The 18,436-nt window shown below is 50.4% G+C and overlaps 1 protein-coding gene across 1 annotated transcript in view; it reads left to right on the top strand.

Annotated features, from left to right (window-relative positions):
- The window catches only part of GLRX3 (glutaredoxin 3), a 32,229-nt gene extending 15,166 nt beyond the window's left edge, over window positions 1–17,063 (top strand). Inside the window, exons 3-11 of the mRNA XM_051836642.3 lie at window positions 272–346; window positions 1,044–1,245; window positions 5,656–5,828; window positions 6,054–6,115; window positions 8,061–8,118; window positions 10,792–10,844; window positions 13,385–13,424; window positions 13,516–13,608; window positions 16,808–17,063. Coding sequence (XP_051692602.1) covers window positions 272–346; window positions 1,044–1,245; window positions 5,656–5,828; window positions 6,054–6,115; window positions 8,061–8,118; window positions 10,792–10,844; window positions 13,385–13,424; window positions 13,516–13,608; window positions 16,808–16,858 — 807 coding nt within the window. The 3' untranslated portion in view covers window positions 16,859–17,063. The remainder of the gene's footprint in view (window positions 1–271; window positions 347–1,043; window positions 1,246–5,655; window positions 5,829–6,053; window positions 6,116–8,060; window positions 8,119–10,791; window positions 10,845–13,384; window positions 13,425–13,515; window positions 13,609–16,807) is intronic.
- The last annotated feature ends 1,373 nt before the right edge of the window (window positions 17,064–18,436 follow it).

Genomic DNA, 18,436 nt, shown 5'->3' with positions numbered 1-18,436 from the left:
ACTAGTGCACCAGAAATTTTATTCACAGCCTCCAGGCATCTTTTGAAATGTGCAACCAAATAAAAACCTCTGAGCCTGTTTCCATGCTGCAGACTCGTGGGTGACACGCCAGCCCAGTGAGCCTCATTTACATGTAAACATGACACAGGCCTCGGTGCTGCCTCTTCAGAAATGCCAGTGCTTGGAGGGATAATGCATGTGTAACTGATTCCATCTTGAGTAGTGAAAAGTAACCTTTTAATAATCAAGCTTGAATTCTTTTGTTTTAAAGCTGGAAGCTGAAGCTGTTCCTGAAGTATCTGAGAAGTATGAGATTAGTTCTGTTCCCACCTTTCTGTTTTTCAAGGTAAGGACAAAGGTGGGAGAAGAGACCCTCCGTCTGTAGTGGGCCCTGGACAGGAGGCGTTGGTTGTTCCAGGCCTTGCTGCTTTCTCTGACAGTCTCGTTTCTGGCCCTGGTGCTGAAGAGCAGTGCTGAACTGGGGGCCTGCTGTGGTCCTGGGGTGTCCTCCGCTGGAGAGTCCGCAGCCAGAGTGGGACATTTTGGTCACTCTCCAGATCATGGCTGTAGACCCCATTGTCTGCGAGCTCGGTCACATGCTGGTTGTTCAGGGCATGTGCCTGGGCATAATGAAACATCTGGCTGGTTCTGGTTTGATTAATGACTCTTTAGGAAGTGGGTGCAGATCTGTGCTTCAGGGCACTGGTGGGTGTTGCCATTGTTGCCCCGAACCTCATTTCTACTTAATAATAGATTCCTCCCAAGGAGGGCAGAGAAATCCTTTTTGTTTTAGGTTAGGCTCTGATCTGGTTTCACTTTGAAGTGTTAGTGTGTTTTCCCTGTATGTTCCCAAGGGGAAAAAAAAATTACGTATTTCTAAAATGTTTGTGCAGTGCAGACAATGGGTAATCCGATTTCTCTGATAAGTAGTATTTGCTAATTTAAAAAATCAGCTATAACTGTGTTCTGGTTACAGTTTTGGAGAGTAAAATGTGAGATGATGAAGGAATGCACGTGTGTTCTAAATGGCTTTTAAACTTCAGAATTCTCAGAAAATCGACCGGTTAGATGGTGCACACGCTCCAGAACTGACCCGGAAAGTTGAGCGGCACGCGTGCAGCGGCTCCTTCCCGCCCAGCGCTGCTGAGCAGCCCAAGGAAGAGCTCAGTGTCCGCCTGAAGAAGCTGACTCACGCTGCCCCCTGCATGCTGTTCATGAAAGGAACCCCGCAGGAGCCACGCTGTGGTAAGCGGCTGCGTCTGTGATCACCCGAGCCGGGTAGGCCCGACGCCAGCGCAGCGCGCGGTTGAACTGGGTTTGCTCTCACCGTGTGCCTTAGGCTTGGATTCACTGCCTCCAGAAAACCAGGAAGGGGTAGTGAGCTTGCACTGCACATGGAGAGAATGTCAGAACCAGGGGAGTTCTGGAAAATTATTAATTCAGGATCGTTGTTTTATGCATGAGTATTCAGACTTCAAGATACACAGAGGACTGCCCTGGGTCACCTAGTGGCAGAGTTGGGGTTAGGTTCCAGTTGTCATTTTGCGGTCTCTGTCAATGGGCCTTTGCCTGTTTAGCTTTTTTTCTTTTTTTAAAAGATTTATTTATCTTACTTGAAAGAGTTACAGAGAGAGAGAGAGAGAAAAGTCTTCCACCCACTGGTTCACTCCCTAGATGGCTGCAACTGGCCGGAGCTGTGCCAGTCCGAAGCCAGGAGATACTTCTGGGTCTCCCATGCGGGTGCAGGGGCCCTAGGGCTTGGACCATCTTCCACTGCTTTCCCAGGCCACAGCAGAGAGCTGGATCAGAAGTGGAGCAGCCAGGACTCAAACCGGCACCCATTTGGGATGCCAGCACTGCAGGCGACGGCTTTACCCGCTGAGCCACAGTGCCGGCCCGTGCCTGTTTAGCTTTGCTCTTACAGTTTCCTTTCTTTCTTGACCACCTTCCTTGGTGCCTGCCAGAGTCTGGTGATTGTGTTTTTACCCGCTGCTGTCATTTCCAATTTATAGCAGCTAGTAATTCAAAGATCCCTAATTCTTGGCTTAGAATCTCTCGTTTTTTTGTACACATGGATGCTTGTAATTTTGTCCTTAAGTAAGTTTTAGAGTTCTTTGACCCCTCTGGTGTTGAGTTTGTGTTGTTTTCTTTTTACTGTGCCTAGTACAACATTATTATGCTGCATAATTGAGCATTTAATTCCTCTTGATGATGCTGTTGAGATTCTGAGAGTATTCGTTTCAACTACACAAGAGGGAATTGATTAAGATAGGTGGCAGCAAGATCAAGTAAGCTGTTGCTATGATTCCTGGATGTCCAGTGTGACTTTAGAAATAGCCAGGCTTCCAAAATAAATTAAATCTAAATTCTTCCCTATGTGGTTATTAAATTATATATCAAGTTATGAAAAATGATAAATATTATCTTCAAAGAGAAAAAAATCATTCCTTTGTCTCAGTCCTGCATGAAAAACTTGCATGCGATGCAGATAAGCAGAGGAAGACGCCTGTGAGCCTCTGCTGAAGAGCTGCCTGCCTCCCCAGGGCTGACTAACCACTCAGACCCAGCAGCAGCCTCAGGGCCCGGCCGTGCTGCAGCTCCGTGTAGAGGCTGTAGCTGTCGCACACTCACCCCCTTGGGCTGAAGTCACGCCTGGCCCTTTTGGTGGTGGCTTCTTTGAGGAAGATTTTCCCATCTCTGAAGGCTGAAGTGCAGCAAAAGACGGTGAACCTGCATGGCAGCTTACACGTAGCAAACCACAGTGAAACCAGCACAGTGCAGTGTTCTCTCTCTCTCTCTTTCTCTTTTTTAGTTTATTTATTTGAAAGGTGGAATTACAGAAAGGCAGAGGCAGAGAGAGAGAGAGAGAGAGAGAGAGAGATTGCCCATCCACTGGTTCACTCCCCAAATGTCCGCAACAGCCTGAGCTGGGCCAATCTGAAGCCAGGAGCCAGGAGCTTCTTCCGGGTCTCCCATGTGGGTGCAGGGGCCCAAGGACTTGGGTCATCTTCCACTGCTTTCCCAGGTGCATTAGCAGAGAGCTGGATGGGAAGTGGAGCAGCCAGGACTTGAACCAGTGCCCACATGGGATGCTGGTGCTGCAGGCAGTGGTGTAACCTCTGCCTCACAGCACTGGCCCCGGGTGTTGATTCTTGAGTAAAATATCTAAGAAAACTAACTGGGAAATATTTTTATTGTGCGCACGCCTGCCGCTCCCTTGATTCTCTGCCTGATTCTCTCCCCCTTTGTGTGCACAGCAGCCTGGCTGTGTCGGCTCTAACCTTGGTAGAGTGACGTGGAGGCCTCAGCTCTGCCGCTCCTTTCTGGGCCGCGCGGTGGAGAGGGCTGGCGTTTCCGAGCAGGGGTGCGGTGGTGCCCTTCATTCAGCAGTGTTGTCCTCTCTGCTTGGTTTGTGCGCAGCTCCCTGCCAAGGAGGTCCTGGCTCTGTGGAGCCTCCCGTGTGGAATCGTGGCCCTCACGCTGTGTTAAAACACGATTGAGGGACGTTGACATTTCTGGGACACCTGGCGTGACATTTCTGGGGTCTGCCCAGGGTCTGCACAGGCTGCACCTCCATCTCCTCCTCCTCCAGGCGCTACCTCCTGAACTCTGTGATGTCATCAGAGAGCTAGGTTATCCTTGCAGTGTCTGCCTCGTGAGGATGGGGAGGGAGAGGTGCCTACATTTTGGGAAGGGTGCTACAAGCTTGCGTATCTTGTTAAGCTGAGTGTTAAATCCTGGAGCGGGCTAATCAAGTTACTTGGGAATTCTTGGAATTATTTCAGTTAACAAAGCTTTAACAAAGCAATTGCTATTGGAACCCCAGAAATTTCTCCTTCAGTGAGAGTCATCTGTGCTTTTTACTTTTTAAATCAGACCCTAAAACATAGCAAGGCCAAAAGTGTTCTTTAGGATTTTTTTGTTAGATATTGATATTTTTTGTTAGATACACGTAGATATAGATAAATGTGGCCTATTATTCATGTCCTGAGTAGAAAAGTCTACAGATAGTGACCCTGTGGCTGCTAAACACCATTTTTCTACTTTTACATGTTTTTATTGAATGCTTGTGTTCTTTTTAAATGAAAAGTATGTAAATATTTTGTTTTTGGGTAAAACCTTCTTACTGTTTTATCCTTAAGCATAACATTTCCAACCATTTTAACCCTTAGAAATGAAACTTCCAATTCATCTTTCTAGTCTGCATGTAATTGCCTAAAGCCAAAGTAAAGCCTTCTCTCCGCCGGTTCCAGTAGAAATGAGTACAGGATAACCATCAGCAATCAGCCGTCAGCTGTTTACTAATGAATTCCCAGATGAATGGAAGAATTTCAGAATCAGTGTTTTACTTGAGGCTGTACATGAACTTAACACTTGGGCTGTAGCAAAAGCAGCTTATTATGTGCTGCACAAACAAACCCTCGTGCTTGATCTGAACAAGCCGCGGGTCGCGGAGACGCTGGGCGCTCAGTTGTAGGTCCGTGTTTTAGTGGCAGACCTGCTTTTGGGTGACATCTAGAAGAGCCTGTTCTTGCCGTGAATCTGGTGCTGGATTTTAGAATTCGATTTTATTTCAAAACAAAGAGATGATGCTGTTAAGTCCTCTAGGGTTTTTTGAATCTGAAGACTAGCTCATTTCCAGGGAATTGTGACTATATTCGAGAAGAATGATGACGTGTGAAAGAGGAGGGTGGTTCAAAGTACTGGGGGAAAATTGGGAAGAATTAGCTTATGGAAAGAAAAATACCCTATTTCCAGACTAGACTAATAAGATTATGAAAGACTGATCCTCACCCTCTTACTCTTCAATACTGATGTTATAATGAGATGATGTCAAAAACATGTAGAACAAAAATGTGTCACAAATGTATAATAAAATCATGGAACATAAAATTGTCACAACAGTGTAGTAAAGAAATCACATTACATACATTGGGGAATGCAAATAGTTTTAGGAAAGGAATTGTCAGGTTGATGCCGCGAGATGAGAGCGCCGTCAGGCTGCAGACTGCTGATAGCCAGCAGCAGAGAAGTCCGCTCTGGGAGTCAGTGTGCTTCTTCCTGTTTTGTGGTTTCTCCCGCTTAGAGACGGGAGGGGTCAGCGCGCTGAAGCGGGCTCCCAGGAAGTAGTAAAACGTCGATGGAAGCGAGGCAGGACTGGGTTCTGAGCTTCCAAGGATGCTTAAAATAACTGTGGCAGAGTTTTCTCCTCCCACCCAGGATTGACCCAGGAGAGCAGCTCCATCCCCACTCAAGGCCACTTCAGTGTCTGCTGGAGGGGTGGATGCAGCAGGTGCCACGGCCTCAGGGCTCTGCTTTTTTGGCCGATGTGGTTTCTTTTACAACAAAAAATGGTCTCATATTGAAGGAGAACCTTGATATGTACACGTACACACACACACACACACACACACAGACGCTTTCTTTGTCTCCCTCACAGTTGTGTTAGAGTTAGATGTTATGTGCGGGTGTAGGAAGTACGGCCCTCAGTCAGATGCAGTTTTCTTGGAGTGTTCTCTTCACTCGTGAGTCAGCCGTGCTGACTGGGTCACCAGCGAGGCCGAGCTGACATCCAGTCTGAATCAATGTCCAGTTGTGTACGTGTCTGAGGGAAAGAGAGCGGCTCAGTTCTCCACTTTCTTCTACCGTGTGCAGGTTTCAGCAAGCAGATGGTGGAGATCCTTCACAAACACAACATTCAGTTTAGCAGTTTTGATATCTTCTCGGACGAAGAAGTGCGGCAGGGCCTCAAAGCCTACTCCAACTGGCCTACGTATCCTCAGCTCTACGTTTCTGGAGAACTCATAGGAGGGCTTGATATAATTAAGGTGAGAGCCGAGAGGTCTGCCCCTTGTGCCCAAATCCCACTTAGAGCATGCTTGCCAAAGCGTTGTAATAAATCTCAAGTGCAGATTTCTCTCGAATGTTAGCTACTATGGACCTGAAGTTGGTACTCAGCGTTCCAGGTTAGGTGATGGCCTGGTGTCCTGGCGATGTGGTTTGGGGATTTGTAGCAGGGTCGCTTCTCAGACTGACACCTGTGCTTGTTTCAGGAGCTGGAAGCATCAGATGAACTAGATACAATTTGCCCAAAAGCTCCCAAGTTAGAGGAAAGGTAAGTGTGTTAAAAGTTTCACATCGTCTATCGTTTGTTATCTGAACAATATTCTAATCACCAGTTTGGTGTTGTTCGTGTGGCAATCGAGAATTCGGTGTCTGTGTGCCAGTCGTAGCTGTGTGCAGTCAGAGCAGTCGTGCAGCCTTGGGAAGATCAGTTTGCACTGTGGAAATCTTAGTGCCCATTTTGTGGTGGTGTGTTTGGGAGCCAGGCTCTCGCTGTCCTGGGGACGCCGTGCTGGGACGCCGGTGTGGCGACTACCGAGCAGGAGCGTTTGTGCCCTCCAGCAGGCCGTGGGCTTCTCCTTGCCCTTCCAGCCACGGCAGGTGACCATCCAGGCTGATTTCATTTCATTTTTTTTTTTTTTTTTGACAGAGTTAGAGAAAGGTCTTCCTTTTTTCCGTTGGTACACCCCCTAAATAGCTGCTACGGTTGGTGCACTGCGGCTGGCGCGCTGCACCGATCCGAAGCCAGGAGCCAGGAGCTTCCCCCTGGTCCAGGCTGGTTTCAGAGCTGTGTGGTCTGTCTGCTGTTTTTTGGGAGGATCCTAACCAGCTTCTGGAGAAGCTGTCTTACAGACACTTGGACTTCAGGAAAGACTTAATGGGATTTTTATTGAAATAAATATGATGTGGAGGTTCAAACAGGAGTTTATTCTGAAATAGATCAGCACACGGCCCCTGGTGTGCTTGGGGCTTGAGGGTGAGGTCAGCCTTCCTGTTGCCATTTTCTTGCCACTGAATGGGCTGAGGATTTCTGATGTTTAGCAGTGAACTCCTCGGGTATCCTGTCCTCCTAGGTCCTGCTTCACGTCTGGCAGACCGACTTTCTCAGCAGGTTTCCCACAGAGTGGCACTGGGGTGTCCTTGTGGTTCTCTGGTCACAGAGACTGTGCAGCCTGCGGGGGTCGGGGCTATGCTCCCGTAGCCCCGCGTTTCCTTCACCCCCGCTGTTTAGCTCCTGGGTCCCGTGGCCGTGCCTGTTGTCGCAGTGTGCTGCTCTAAGTCCCCTGTGCTTTCAGGCACCCAAAGGGAGCTGGTGCGAGTTAGGTGGAAGTGAGGCAGGCGCCCAGTGAGCAAACGGCAGGGTTGCTTTGGCGGCTGGGACCGTCTTTGAGCTCAGAGTGGCCTGTGGCTCCGTGAGAGGGCTGGGCTCAGAGTGGCCTGTGGCTCCGTGAGAGGGCTGGGACCATCTTTGAGCTCAGAGTGGCCTGTGGCTCCGTGAGAGGTCTGGGGCAGCAGCATGTTTCTGCATCTCCCGCTGAGAAGTGAATCCTGCTGTACCGGATGTGGCAGGGGTAGAGCCTTGTGTGTTTGCTTTGGGACAGCTTCATTCCATAAGGGGACACTAACCACAAACCATCCACTTCAGCGGTGGGAGGAGAGAGTGGTGGGTGACCCTGTGTCCCCACACTGACTCTTCCCGGGGTTGCTATGTGTGTGGATGGTCAGTTAGGGTGTTTGGAAGGTGCTGTGAAGTGCAAGCAGGACGTTACAGTGGGGATTTTCACAGTTGGTTTGGGTGATGTCTGTGCCTTCCAGGTGGCCTTGTGAGCCTGAAGGGTGGAGCACTGGGCATGGGCGTCACCACGGGGCAGAGCCCACGGGTCTGGTTCTGGACGTGCTGGGTGGGCTGGAAGCATACTCGGAGCAGTTCCTTACTGATTGGTTATTATTATTACTTTTCTAAGTGCTGTGAGTTGATGGGCTTAAATTGCAACTTGAAGGAACATTCGTTGCCTTAAAAGCCATATTGTGTTTTACAGTGGCTTAGGGAGAGAATGAAATAAAGGAAAATGTCAGTGCGTGTGCTTGTTCAGTACCACGCATGGCTGTGAACGATCACGCTGCCGTCCCTCAGATGTGCCTGTGACTTGTGAAGCGGAGAAGAGTGGTGTTTAATAATTGAGCTGGGCCGTTTTATGTCCGTTTTCTCTCTTTAGGCTCAAAGTGCTGACAAATCAAGCTGCTGTGATGCTCTTTATGAAAGGAAACAAACAGGTAAAGAACTCAAAAATGGCTTTATTGTAATTTCTTCCGATGTTCATGTCTGCACCAAGGGGACAGTCAAATCTTCTTTTCCTGGCTTTGGCTAATGACGCTGTAGTGGTATCAGGAAGTTATCCAGCCTTCAATGCTACTTATGGAGATCAAGCGCAGTCATCTGCATTTTGCTTGACTGTATCATCAGCATCTCAGTGGGGTGTACTTCTCTCTGCTGCCAAACTCTGTCAGCTCTCCTGTCCCCTCAGCCCTCCTCTGACCGAGGGTGCAGTCCGTCTCCACGTGTCCTGAGTGTCGGGGGCCTGAGCGCGCTCAGGTTTGCCCCGGCTCGTCTTGTGCAGGTGTCCACCATGGAGAAGTAAACCTGTGGACGTGTTTGCTGAATAAGCAAAACAGTTGGCAGCTGTGACTCGGAATGATGTGGTTCTTGTCGCGTTCTTGATGAAAGTACATAATGATTCCGTGTTATTTTGAATAGCAGGATTGATAGGTCACTCACTGTTAGTCTGAGCAAAACTAATTATATTTTGTATTCTAATGACAACAATAATTTCCAAACCTGGCCATATAACATTTATATATATGTGTGTGTTATAGGGGTGTGTGTGTGTATTTTACAGTTTTCATAGGAATTGAATCTGTTAATTCATAACCAGTTGTGGAGGTAAGAAAGACTGGACAGTTTGGTCTGTTTAGAGATAAGGAGGCTGAAGCTGTGGAAAGTGAGGCAATGGGATGGACACTACCCAGCTCGTTACCCAGGATGCACTGGGCAGGCGACTTCACCACAGGGACTTCACGTCCCCTTTTCTCAATGGGCTCTTTTTTATTTATTTATTTTTTATTTGATAGAGTTAGAGAGACAGAGAGAAAGGTCTTCCTTCTGTTGGTTCACCCCTCAAACGGCCACTACAGCTGGCGCTATGCTGATCAGGAGCCAGGTGCTTCTTCCTGGTCTCCCATGCAGGTGCAGGGACCCAAGCACCTGGGCCATCCTCCACTGCCTTCTGGGGCCACAGCAGAGAGCTGGACTGGAAGAGGAGCAGCCAGGACTAGAACCCGGTGCCCATATAGGGTGCCGGCACAGCAGGTGGAGGATTAACCAAATGAGCCACGGCGTGGCCCCTCAGTGGGCTCTTTGAGAATTAGGTTGCTGTAAGTAGTGTGGGCCTTCATTTAAGTAATTGAGTGAAACTAATTAGTTAGTGTAACTGTTTAATATAACCAGTGTCGTGGAGGTAATAGGGGAAAACTAAAATTTTTTCAAGAAAATTGAGAAGCAGAGAGATTGAGATGGAGATCTTCCTTCTGCTGGTTCACTCACTGACTGCCTGCAACGGCCGGGGCTGGGCCAGGGCGACGCCAGCGGTTGGGAGCTCAGTCTGGGTCTCTATGGGTGACAGGAACCTGCCGCCTCCCAGGGGGTGCGTCAGCAGGAAGCTGGAGCAGTCCCTTTGAAATGGGGTGCGGACATCCGAGTGGCTGAGCACCGGCCCCAGCACGGAGAGTTAGGTACACTTGAGCTTGTTGGAATCACTAGGTAAGGACCTAGGTTTTTGACTGGCCCAGTATGTTTATTAAAACAAAATGTAGGAAGTTAGAAATTCCCCATAATGATAGAGTATCTTTTTTTTCCTTTGTAGTGTCGGTTTAAAGCAGATTTTTTATTCTCAGTAGCTTCTAAAAACCAGCATACTAGAGCTATTACGATATTTAGTTCATGCATTGTGGAAACAGTATTGTTAGAACTATTAAAAATGTTCATGTGGGCCGGCGCCGCGGCTCACTAGGCTAATCCTCCGCCTACCAGTGCCAGCACACCGGGTTCTAGTCCCGGTCGGGGTGCCGGATTCTGTCCCGGTTGCCCCTCTTCCAGGCCAGCTCTCTGCTGTGGCCAGGGAGTGCAGTGGAGGATGCCCAAGTGCTTGGGCCCTGCACCCCATGGGAGACCAGGAGAAGTACCTGGCTCCTGCCATCGGATCAGCGCTGTGCGCCGGCCGCGGCGGCCATTGGAGAGTGAACCAACGGCAAAGGAAGACCTTTCTCTCTGTCTCTCTCTCACTGTCCACTCTGCCTGTCAAAAAAAAAAAAAAAAAAAAAGTTCATGTGGCTGCACATCTTTTCTGCAGGGTAGGGTATTTGGTGTCCTGTGGAATGAAAAAAACTCAGTTTCTTTAATCTCAAGGAAACTTGGTATCCTGTATGTAATGATAAAAAATGGGGGCCAAAGCCCAGCTGGGAACAGGATGAGGATTACCATGGGCACTTACGGGACTTAAGATAATTTTGTGTGAATTATATAAAAAATGAATAGAAGTCTCTGTAGAAATCTAGGTTGGATGTATTGGACTTGACTGTAGAGAGTAAGCTGCTGGACACGTGCTGTCCCAGGGGGGTTCTGGGTCAGCAGTGGTGTCCAGGTGGTGTCAGTTCTTGAAGGGGTGGGCTGTGAACACACACGGGAGGTTGGTTGTGTAGCGGGTGGCTGCCTCAGACAGGCTGTGCTGGTTTGCTAGCCAGGTTAGGTACAGGTGACATCATGCTGGATGGCAGCACGAGCTGTAGGTTACATTGGACAGGTGCTGTATTGGGTGGCAGCATGACATACAGCCATGCCAGGTCGGTCATGTAAAATATATAATCTTTGTGATTTTTGTTTTTAAACTCTAGGAAGCAAAATGTGGATTCAGCAAACAAATTCTGGAAATACTAAATAGTACTGGGTATGTAAGTCTCATTCTTGTGTGTTAGACTTAAAAATTCTAGCTTAACATTTCTGCCAGTGATAATTTTTTTAGTTGTAATGTCTATATTTGGGTATTATCTGTTTCTTTTGCTGTAGTGTTTGGAGTACTCTACCAAAGTCTTTCTATTCAGACACACAGGGGTTGTCTGCCCTGAGGTCTCTCCATGTGTAAAGATATAATAGGGGCACCCTGTTATGGGAGCTTCAACATTTTCTTTGGAAAAAAAAAAAAAAAGTGCACTTCTCGGCAGTAGTGAAACAGAGGGGCACACTTTCAGCTCCATTGCTTGTGCTGGAGAGGTCGGGTGGCTGAGCCACAGCCTTCGGGCTTTTGACTTGCTTGGTGAGGGAGCTGTTGGGGTTTTTGTAAGCACGTGTTCTGTGGGGTTTAATCACATGTTCTTTTCTTACTTTTTTATTTAAAAATTGCTTTTTTTTTTTTTTAAGACACCTATAATATGTATCCTAACTGTGCCTTTAAATAGATTGCACAGCCCCATGAAGTGACAGGGAAAGTAGTCTTGGGACTCTCACCATTTGTGGGCAGGATTGAGGGTGAGTTGAGTAGCACGGGTTGACACACAGCGTTGAGGACATAACAAGAGACAGTTGATTTCTCCAAAGTCTGGCTCTCACAGAGGCGAGCACAGTCAAGGAGCTGAATGCACGTCCCATGCCTGCTCCCTTTTCCGCAGGGGGGAGGCTGGCTGAGTTTTGGTCGTTTTTATGGACCTCCCTCTGCCATGGCGTGCAGGGAGACACACTCAGCCCTCTCTCGCCAGCAGCGCAGGCTCCTTCAGGGAGAGGTCATCGTCTTCTCGCCAGACCGCCCGCGCCAGCCCTGCAGGGTCAGAGAACGGCCTCTGACTGGGCTTTCTGCCGGGGTGTCTAACCCTGGGTGGGTGGGACGTGCCAGTTACGCCAGCACAGGGGCTTCTTTGGGAGACAGTGAGCTCCCACTCAGACTTGCCAGCCATGGTGAGCTCACCATGCAGGGCTCATGAACAGGCCTCATCTTGCCGGGAGTGAGTGTGGGGAGAAAGCTGCATTTTCTGATTTCTCATCCATTCTTACCCTTGTCTCCAGTAGTAGAGTGTTGTGGGGGGCATGGAGGAGCAGTGTGAGGAGTGTGAAACGCAACGCTGCCTTTGCACGGAGCGGGTGGAGCTGTGCCGGCGGGGGTGCTGCCCACCGCAGTCGTGGCCCTTCCCAGGCAGGCCGTAGCTCAGAATTTTCACCATTGGTAGAAGGCACTCGCCTCTGTGCTTTGCCTGGAACGAAGACTTCACCCTGTCTTTTTTTCTTTGATTTTTTTTTTTGCTTTTTAAACATTCCTTTGTTGGTACTTGCTGCTTGTTTATACTATCATCAGTGCCTTTTATTATTATTATTTTTTTTGAGTGTTCCTGTGGGCAGTTTTCTTTGGAACTTGTTACTAAGTAAACAAGATTTCCGTATGAATGCAGATTCCCTTTCATAGGAAGTGTAGTTATTTTTTATGCGTGGTGCCACTTCCCCATCCTGCTCTGTGAGCATTAAAGAGCAGCTGCGTAGGAGGGCTGGGGCCAGGAGTGGGCTGAGCGCACTCAGTGCTGGGCTCCAGAGGTCGGTAGGCTACAGCTGGCCGCAGGCTTTGTGACTCGGGTGGTGTGGGAACACACACGCACCCTGCAAGTGGGCGCTGTGGCTGTGGCTATGGCTGTTCTATACCCTGTAACAGAACTGAGGAGCTGCAGAGTCTGGAATGTTCACTGTTGGCCTGTGAGAGCATGTTGCTAGCTCCTGATCTACCCCATAACCCCCGTACGAGGGAACTTAAGAGAGTTCAAGGGAAAAATGGGAAGTCCGTGCATTTTTTACGATGTGCATTTTCTGTGAGCCTTCTGAACACTTTTTTTTTTGGTAAAGATTTATTTATTTGAGAGGCAGAGTTACAGACAGAGAGACAAAGAGAGATCTTCCATCCGCTGGTTCACTCTCTAAATGGCCGCAACGGCTGGAGCTGAGCCAATCCGAAGCCAGGAGCCAGGAGCTTCTTCAGGTCTCTCACGTGGCTGCAGGGGCCCAAGCACTTGGGCCATCTTCTACTGCCTTCCCAGGCCATCAGGAGAGCTGGATTGGAAGAGGAGCAGCCGGGACACGAACTGGTGCCCTTATGGGATGCTGCTGCCACAGGTGGAGGCTTAGTCTACTATACCATAGCTCCAGTCCTTTGACCACTTCTTGTATGCATGAATTTCAGAATTTTTAACATCGAAATTATCTTTTAATTCTATTTTCAACGAGCTTTTGAAGTACCCTTGTATTACCTAGAGAAGAATCCAGATCAGTTTGAATTGGGATGATTTACTCTGTGGGAGCAGACAGACGAGAAGTAAAGTCATTCTGTCGGTCTGTAGCACATGTTAGCAGTGGAAAAGTTGATCTGCTTTTCTGGACTGTGTTAATAACATCAATGGGTTTTAGATTTTTGTGTAAAAAAACTACTTCCTGTTGAAATGTTTTTCCTTTTTGCAGTATTGAATATGAAACCTTCGACATACTGGAGGATGAAGAAGTAAGTTTTGTATTTTGTGTTTTGTCCTTAGTCTTGGTTTTAACAGTCAGGGTATGACAGGAAGGCTTCAGGGTCCCTGTTGTCTGTTTAGGTTCGGCAAGGGTTGAAAGCGTACTCCAGCTGGCCGACGTACCCTCAGCTCTACGTGAAGGGAGAGCTTGTGGGAGGACTGGATATTGTCAAGGTAAGCTCCTCATCTGCTGTCCTGAGAACTGGAGACCTGGGCGCCTTTGAAATCCACGCTTCACACTGGGTGTGGACCCTGGGCCCATCTCTGGGTGCATACTCTGGGCCCATCTCTCTGGGTGCATACTCTGAGCCCATCTCTCTGGGTGCAGACCCTGGGCCCGTCTCACTGGGTGTGGACCCTGGGCCCATCTCTCTGGGTTCAGACCCTGGGCCCGTCTCACTGGGTGTGGACCCTGGGCCCATCTCTCTGGGTGCAGACCCTGGGCCCGTCTCACTGGGTGTGGACCCTGGGCCCATCTCACTGGGTGCATACCCTGGGCCCGTCTCACTGGGTGCGGACCCTGGGCCCATCTCTCTGGGTGCAGACCCTGGGCCCGTCTCTCTGGGTGCAGACCCTGGGCCCATCTCTCTGGGTGCAGACCCTGGGCCCGTCTCTCTGGGTGCAGACCCTGGGCCCATCTCACTGGGTGCATACCCTGGGCCCGTCTCACTGGTGTGGACCCTGGGCCCATCTCTGGGTGCAGACCCTGAGCCCATCTCACTGGGTGCATACCCTGGACCCATCTCACTGGTGTGGACCCTGGGCCCGTCTCTCTGGGTGTGGACCCTGGGCCCGTCTGTTCTCCAGCTGCTTGTTCAGTCCCTTCTAGCCCAGGGTGGGCGTCCCTGTGTGTACAGTGTCGTGTCCTCTCACTGCACTTGCCCTGCACTTGCCCTGCCAGACCCTCCCAGGCCCTCCTCTCTGCCCCCAGCGCCTCTTCACCACCTGCCGGCCAGAGTCCACTCTGCCAGGTTACGTGATTTTAGTTTCCCTTGTGCTGTACTCGGCCAGGCAGAGGTTCCTGTCGTATTTTCCTGGTTTTCGGCATTCCTCCACCATCCCCTTGGCTTTGGATTTTCTTACAAATTCTATATTTAAATCTCTTTTCTGTGTCTTTCAAGGCCAACCTGTCAGCGAATCAGTCAGATTCTTGCAGCCAGAAGCATTGCTCCTGCTGTTGAAGTTGCCTGTCCCTTTATTGCTTTGTTGTTAGCATTCTGGTTATTAGAATGACTGCTAGTCTGCACTCGAGTGCATGGAGCGGGAAGAGGAGCAGGAAGCCGTGGGCTACAGGCTGCTGGAGGCCTACAGCCGGCGCGGCCCCGCCTGCCACACCCAGAGCCAGGGTCGCTGGGCTTGGTCTCCTGGGGAAAGATGCAGATCCCTCTTTGCTTTTCAGATGCCAGGGAATCCTCGCGTCAGGTAGCGTGTGCGTTCTGAATCCTCGCGTCAGGTAGCGTGTGCGTTCTGAATCCTCGTGTCAGGTAGCATGTGTGTTCTGAATCCGTCCTGTTGTCCTGCCTTTCCTGGGGTGGATGAAGGGCTTTAACTTGCTCTATGTGAACTCTCAGGACTCTTAAGTGGACATGGCTTTCCTTATGTTTCGGGTCCAGGATGTAGGACGGCTGGCTTCTTCCCACCCGTGTGCATCACAGCAACACTGGTTTGTGCAAACCCATGTGGCAGCTGCAGCGTCAGTGCCTGGAAGCATCGCCCCTGCCCAGGCCCGCCCTGGACACTGGGGATGAGGAGGAGGACAGCAAGGGGCGGGGGCTGAGTGGGAGGTTGGGCTTTTCTGGAGAGGTGGGAGCCAGCGGTCACAGAAGGTGAAGGTGGGTGGCAGCTCCCCGGGGCCCGGCTGGGAAACTGCGTCCAGCCTGCCCCGGCTGCCTGCTTAGCGGAACAGGTGGCGCAGGCAGTGCCACCTCTGGTCAGGTCAGGAGCGGCCGTCCTGTGCTCCTGACCGCGGCTCCAGCCGTTTGCTTCGTGTGGCTGCTCCTGTGCAGCTTTGTCCCCGAGTTCCAGGTCTGATGTGATGCCTCTTAAAAAGGCCAGTGAGGCGTTTTCCTGTTTTCTTAGTAAACTATCTCACTCCTGGAGGGAGAACTGTACCTTCATAATGGCCCCAAAGCAACAAAAATAGATCTGCACTGGGTATTTTATGTATGTGTGTCCTTTGTAAGACAGTCTTCAGACCCCGGATTCTCCCAGCGTGTTCTTGTCTGAGTGTTTTATAGCCTGCACCTCCGCCATGTAGCTCTTGGGAAGACACAATCAATAAATCTCATTTAACTGTAAAAGCTGAGCTGCGCGGGATGCAGTCGGGTGATGGGGCTTCTTGTGTTTACTTGGTACAACATGAGCATTTGGAAATTTGTAATGTTGTTAACATTTTTCCTCGAGCAGATGCGGGAATATCTCACAGGACGCCGGGCTGTTCTGTTCCTAGCATCAAGGGCAGCTGTGCGTCCTGTGTCCAGCACGTTCTGGGTGGGCTGAGTCCAGCTGGCCCTGTGGGGCCCTGAGCACTGCTTCTGTTGGATGAGTCAGTGGAGACAGCGTGAGCTACTCCAGGGCCTCGGTGTCCCCAGGGCTGGCCTGCGCCTGGTGGCTGCTCGCCCTGCTGCTGCACCTGAACGGCTGTGGAGAGGGGTTGAGAATGCGAGGGGCACACTGGGGTGTCCACTCTGGCTCCTGGTGCCTGCCTGGGCTACTCTAATTCTTGTTCTCAGGCGGCGGACGAGAAGACGCTTCCCCAGGCCACACAGCCTCCCACCACTCGGAAAGTGCTGCTGCTTAACAGGAGAGGAGGAGGGCCGGACTCCACTGAGGGTTGTGTGTGTGCAGAATCATGCAGGCTGGCGTTAGCCCAGAGGGGAGGTCGTGTGGACTTCGGGGGTTCCACTGATTGATGCTCATGCTACTTGGGGACAACATGAAATGTCACATCAAATTAAATGTCGATTCCAAACTGGAAAATCTTACTTGTCCTTTCCCTGTGAGTGGAGCCGCAGGAGCGGGGCGTGTGTCTGAGTGGGCTTTCTCATCACGTGGCTCCTCTCTCTTTCCTGTTGCTTGCTGTAATTTAAGTGGGCGCCGCCGTTTGTTCCGTGGCTGTATTAGCTTCTGCTGGACAGTCTGGTTGGGAGGACGTCCGTGACGTGTCCTCTGGTCACGTGTGCGGCTTGTGTGCAGCATTGAGGGTGCTGGAGACGAGTCTCCGTTCCACAGGGTCTGTGCTGGCTTCGGCAGCACACACAGCTCCATAGCGTGTTCCTTTGGGTTCAGACCGAGGTGCAAGCCTGGTGGCATGGATGTTTTCATTTCTTATTTATGCATGTGTATTCTACTGTTTATTTTATTTTATTTTTAGGAACTGAAAGAAAATGGTGAGTTGCTGCCTATCCTGAGAGGAGAGAACTGACAGGCGAGCTGATGTCCGACTGGTGCCGGGAGCCCAGTAACGGTGGAGCAGGTCATGATTCAGTCCTCAGAGGGGGACTAGGAACAAGAAGGTGCTGCTTGCCCAGTTACGCTTTGTGTATTTCACAGGGCCATGCTAAAGAAATGTATGTTACGTTTTTCCACCAAAAATAGAACGCAATAAACATCTTCAGATTCAGTTAAAAGGACTTAGTGTGTGTTTGCACAGTGAAGTGAAGCACAGTTGCTGTCATTGAGTCACTTGAAATCTCTTACTACTGGCCTCTTGCAGCGTTTCAGGACGGTCAGAGCGCGCCCACGCCAGCCCAATGGCTCCCCTTGCTGGCCAGAGAGCGCTTCACACTTTGAAGGCACCTGGAACTCTGGATGGCACTGCCGAGCGGGGCTGGTCAAGCTGCCGAGGTGGCGCAGGGGTCTGCAGAGCACGCAGGAGCGCCACCCAGAGCGTCTCTGGACGTCACGCAGGCGCATTCGTCAGAGCAGCTGTGAGACATGGTCACAGGACAGTGTCCCTGCGCTGTAAGCATCAGGATGTGTTGTAATCATGGGGACGGACATGTTTTCCGCTGAGGACGTCTGAGTCCGTGAGAATGTCTGCATGTTTGGATCCCGAATCTGCTGTTCGGAGCACGGTGGCCGCAGGGGGCCTCTGCGGTGCGGGCTTTCAGTGGGACAGCCGAGTCCCCTCGTGTCCGCGGCAGAGGCCGACTTCACGGACTCATCCAGCTTGGTGATGGGGCAGCAGAGGCTCAGGGCCGGCCCTGTATATCCTACACTTGTCCTGCATATTCTAAGTCAGCCTGTAGTCTTACCTTATTCTGGGCAAGATCTGATAACCTGCCTGGCTTTTTTTTTTTTTTTTTTTTTTTTTTTTTAAATTTATTTGAAAGTGTTTTGGGGCTAGTGCTGTGGCGTAGCAGGTAAAGCCACCGCCTGCAGTGCCAGCATCCCATTTGGGCGCTGGTTCATGTCCTGGCTGCTCCATTTCCGATCCAGCTCTCTGCTATGGCCTGGGATAGCAGTGAGGATGGCCCAAGTCTTTGGGCCCTGCACCCATGCGGGAGACTGAGAAGAGGCTCCTGGCTTCGGAGTGGCCCAGCTCTGGCCATTGCAGCCATTTGGAGAGTGAACCAGTGGATGGAAGACTTTCTGCCTCTGCCTTTCAAATAAATAAATAAATATTTAAAAAAAAAAAAAAGTTAAGATTGAGCTTCCATCCAAAGCCAGGATCCAGGAGTTTCCTTCAGATCTCCCACACGGGCGCAGGAGTCCAAGCACTTGGGCCATCCTCCACTGCTTTCCCAGGTGTATTAGCAGGGAGCTGGATCAGAAGAGGAGCAGCCGGGACTTGAACTGAAGCCCAAGTGGGATGCTGGCGCCACAGGCACAGGCTGAGCCCACTACCCCACAGCACCGGCCCCCAGACTTGCTTTCCTTGGCACATTCAGAGAAAACGCCCACCATTTCACAGACACCCACCTCCAATGTGGGATACAGGTCTCTGGCCAAAGGCTGTTGCTGTGGTCACATCACACGGTGTGTATTTCAGGATGACGCC

Source organism: Oryctolagus cuniculus, chromosome 15 (genome assembly GCF_051225735.1).
Source record: "Oryctolagus cuniculus isolate XC-2025 breed Fujian yellow rabbit chromosome 15, ASM5122573v1, whole genome shotgun sequence".
In the NCBI taxonomy this organism is placed as follows: domain Eukaryota; kingdom Metazoa; phylum Chordata; class Mammalia; order Lagomorpha; family Leporidae; genus Oryctolagus; species Oryctolagus cuniculus.
The sequence above is the reverse complement of the archived record's forward strand: the minus strand, read 5'-3'. Positions and strand labels throughout refer to the sequence as shown.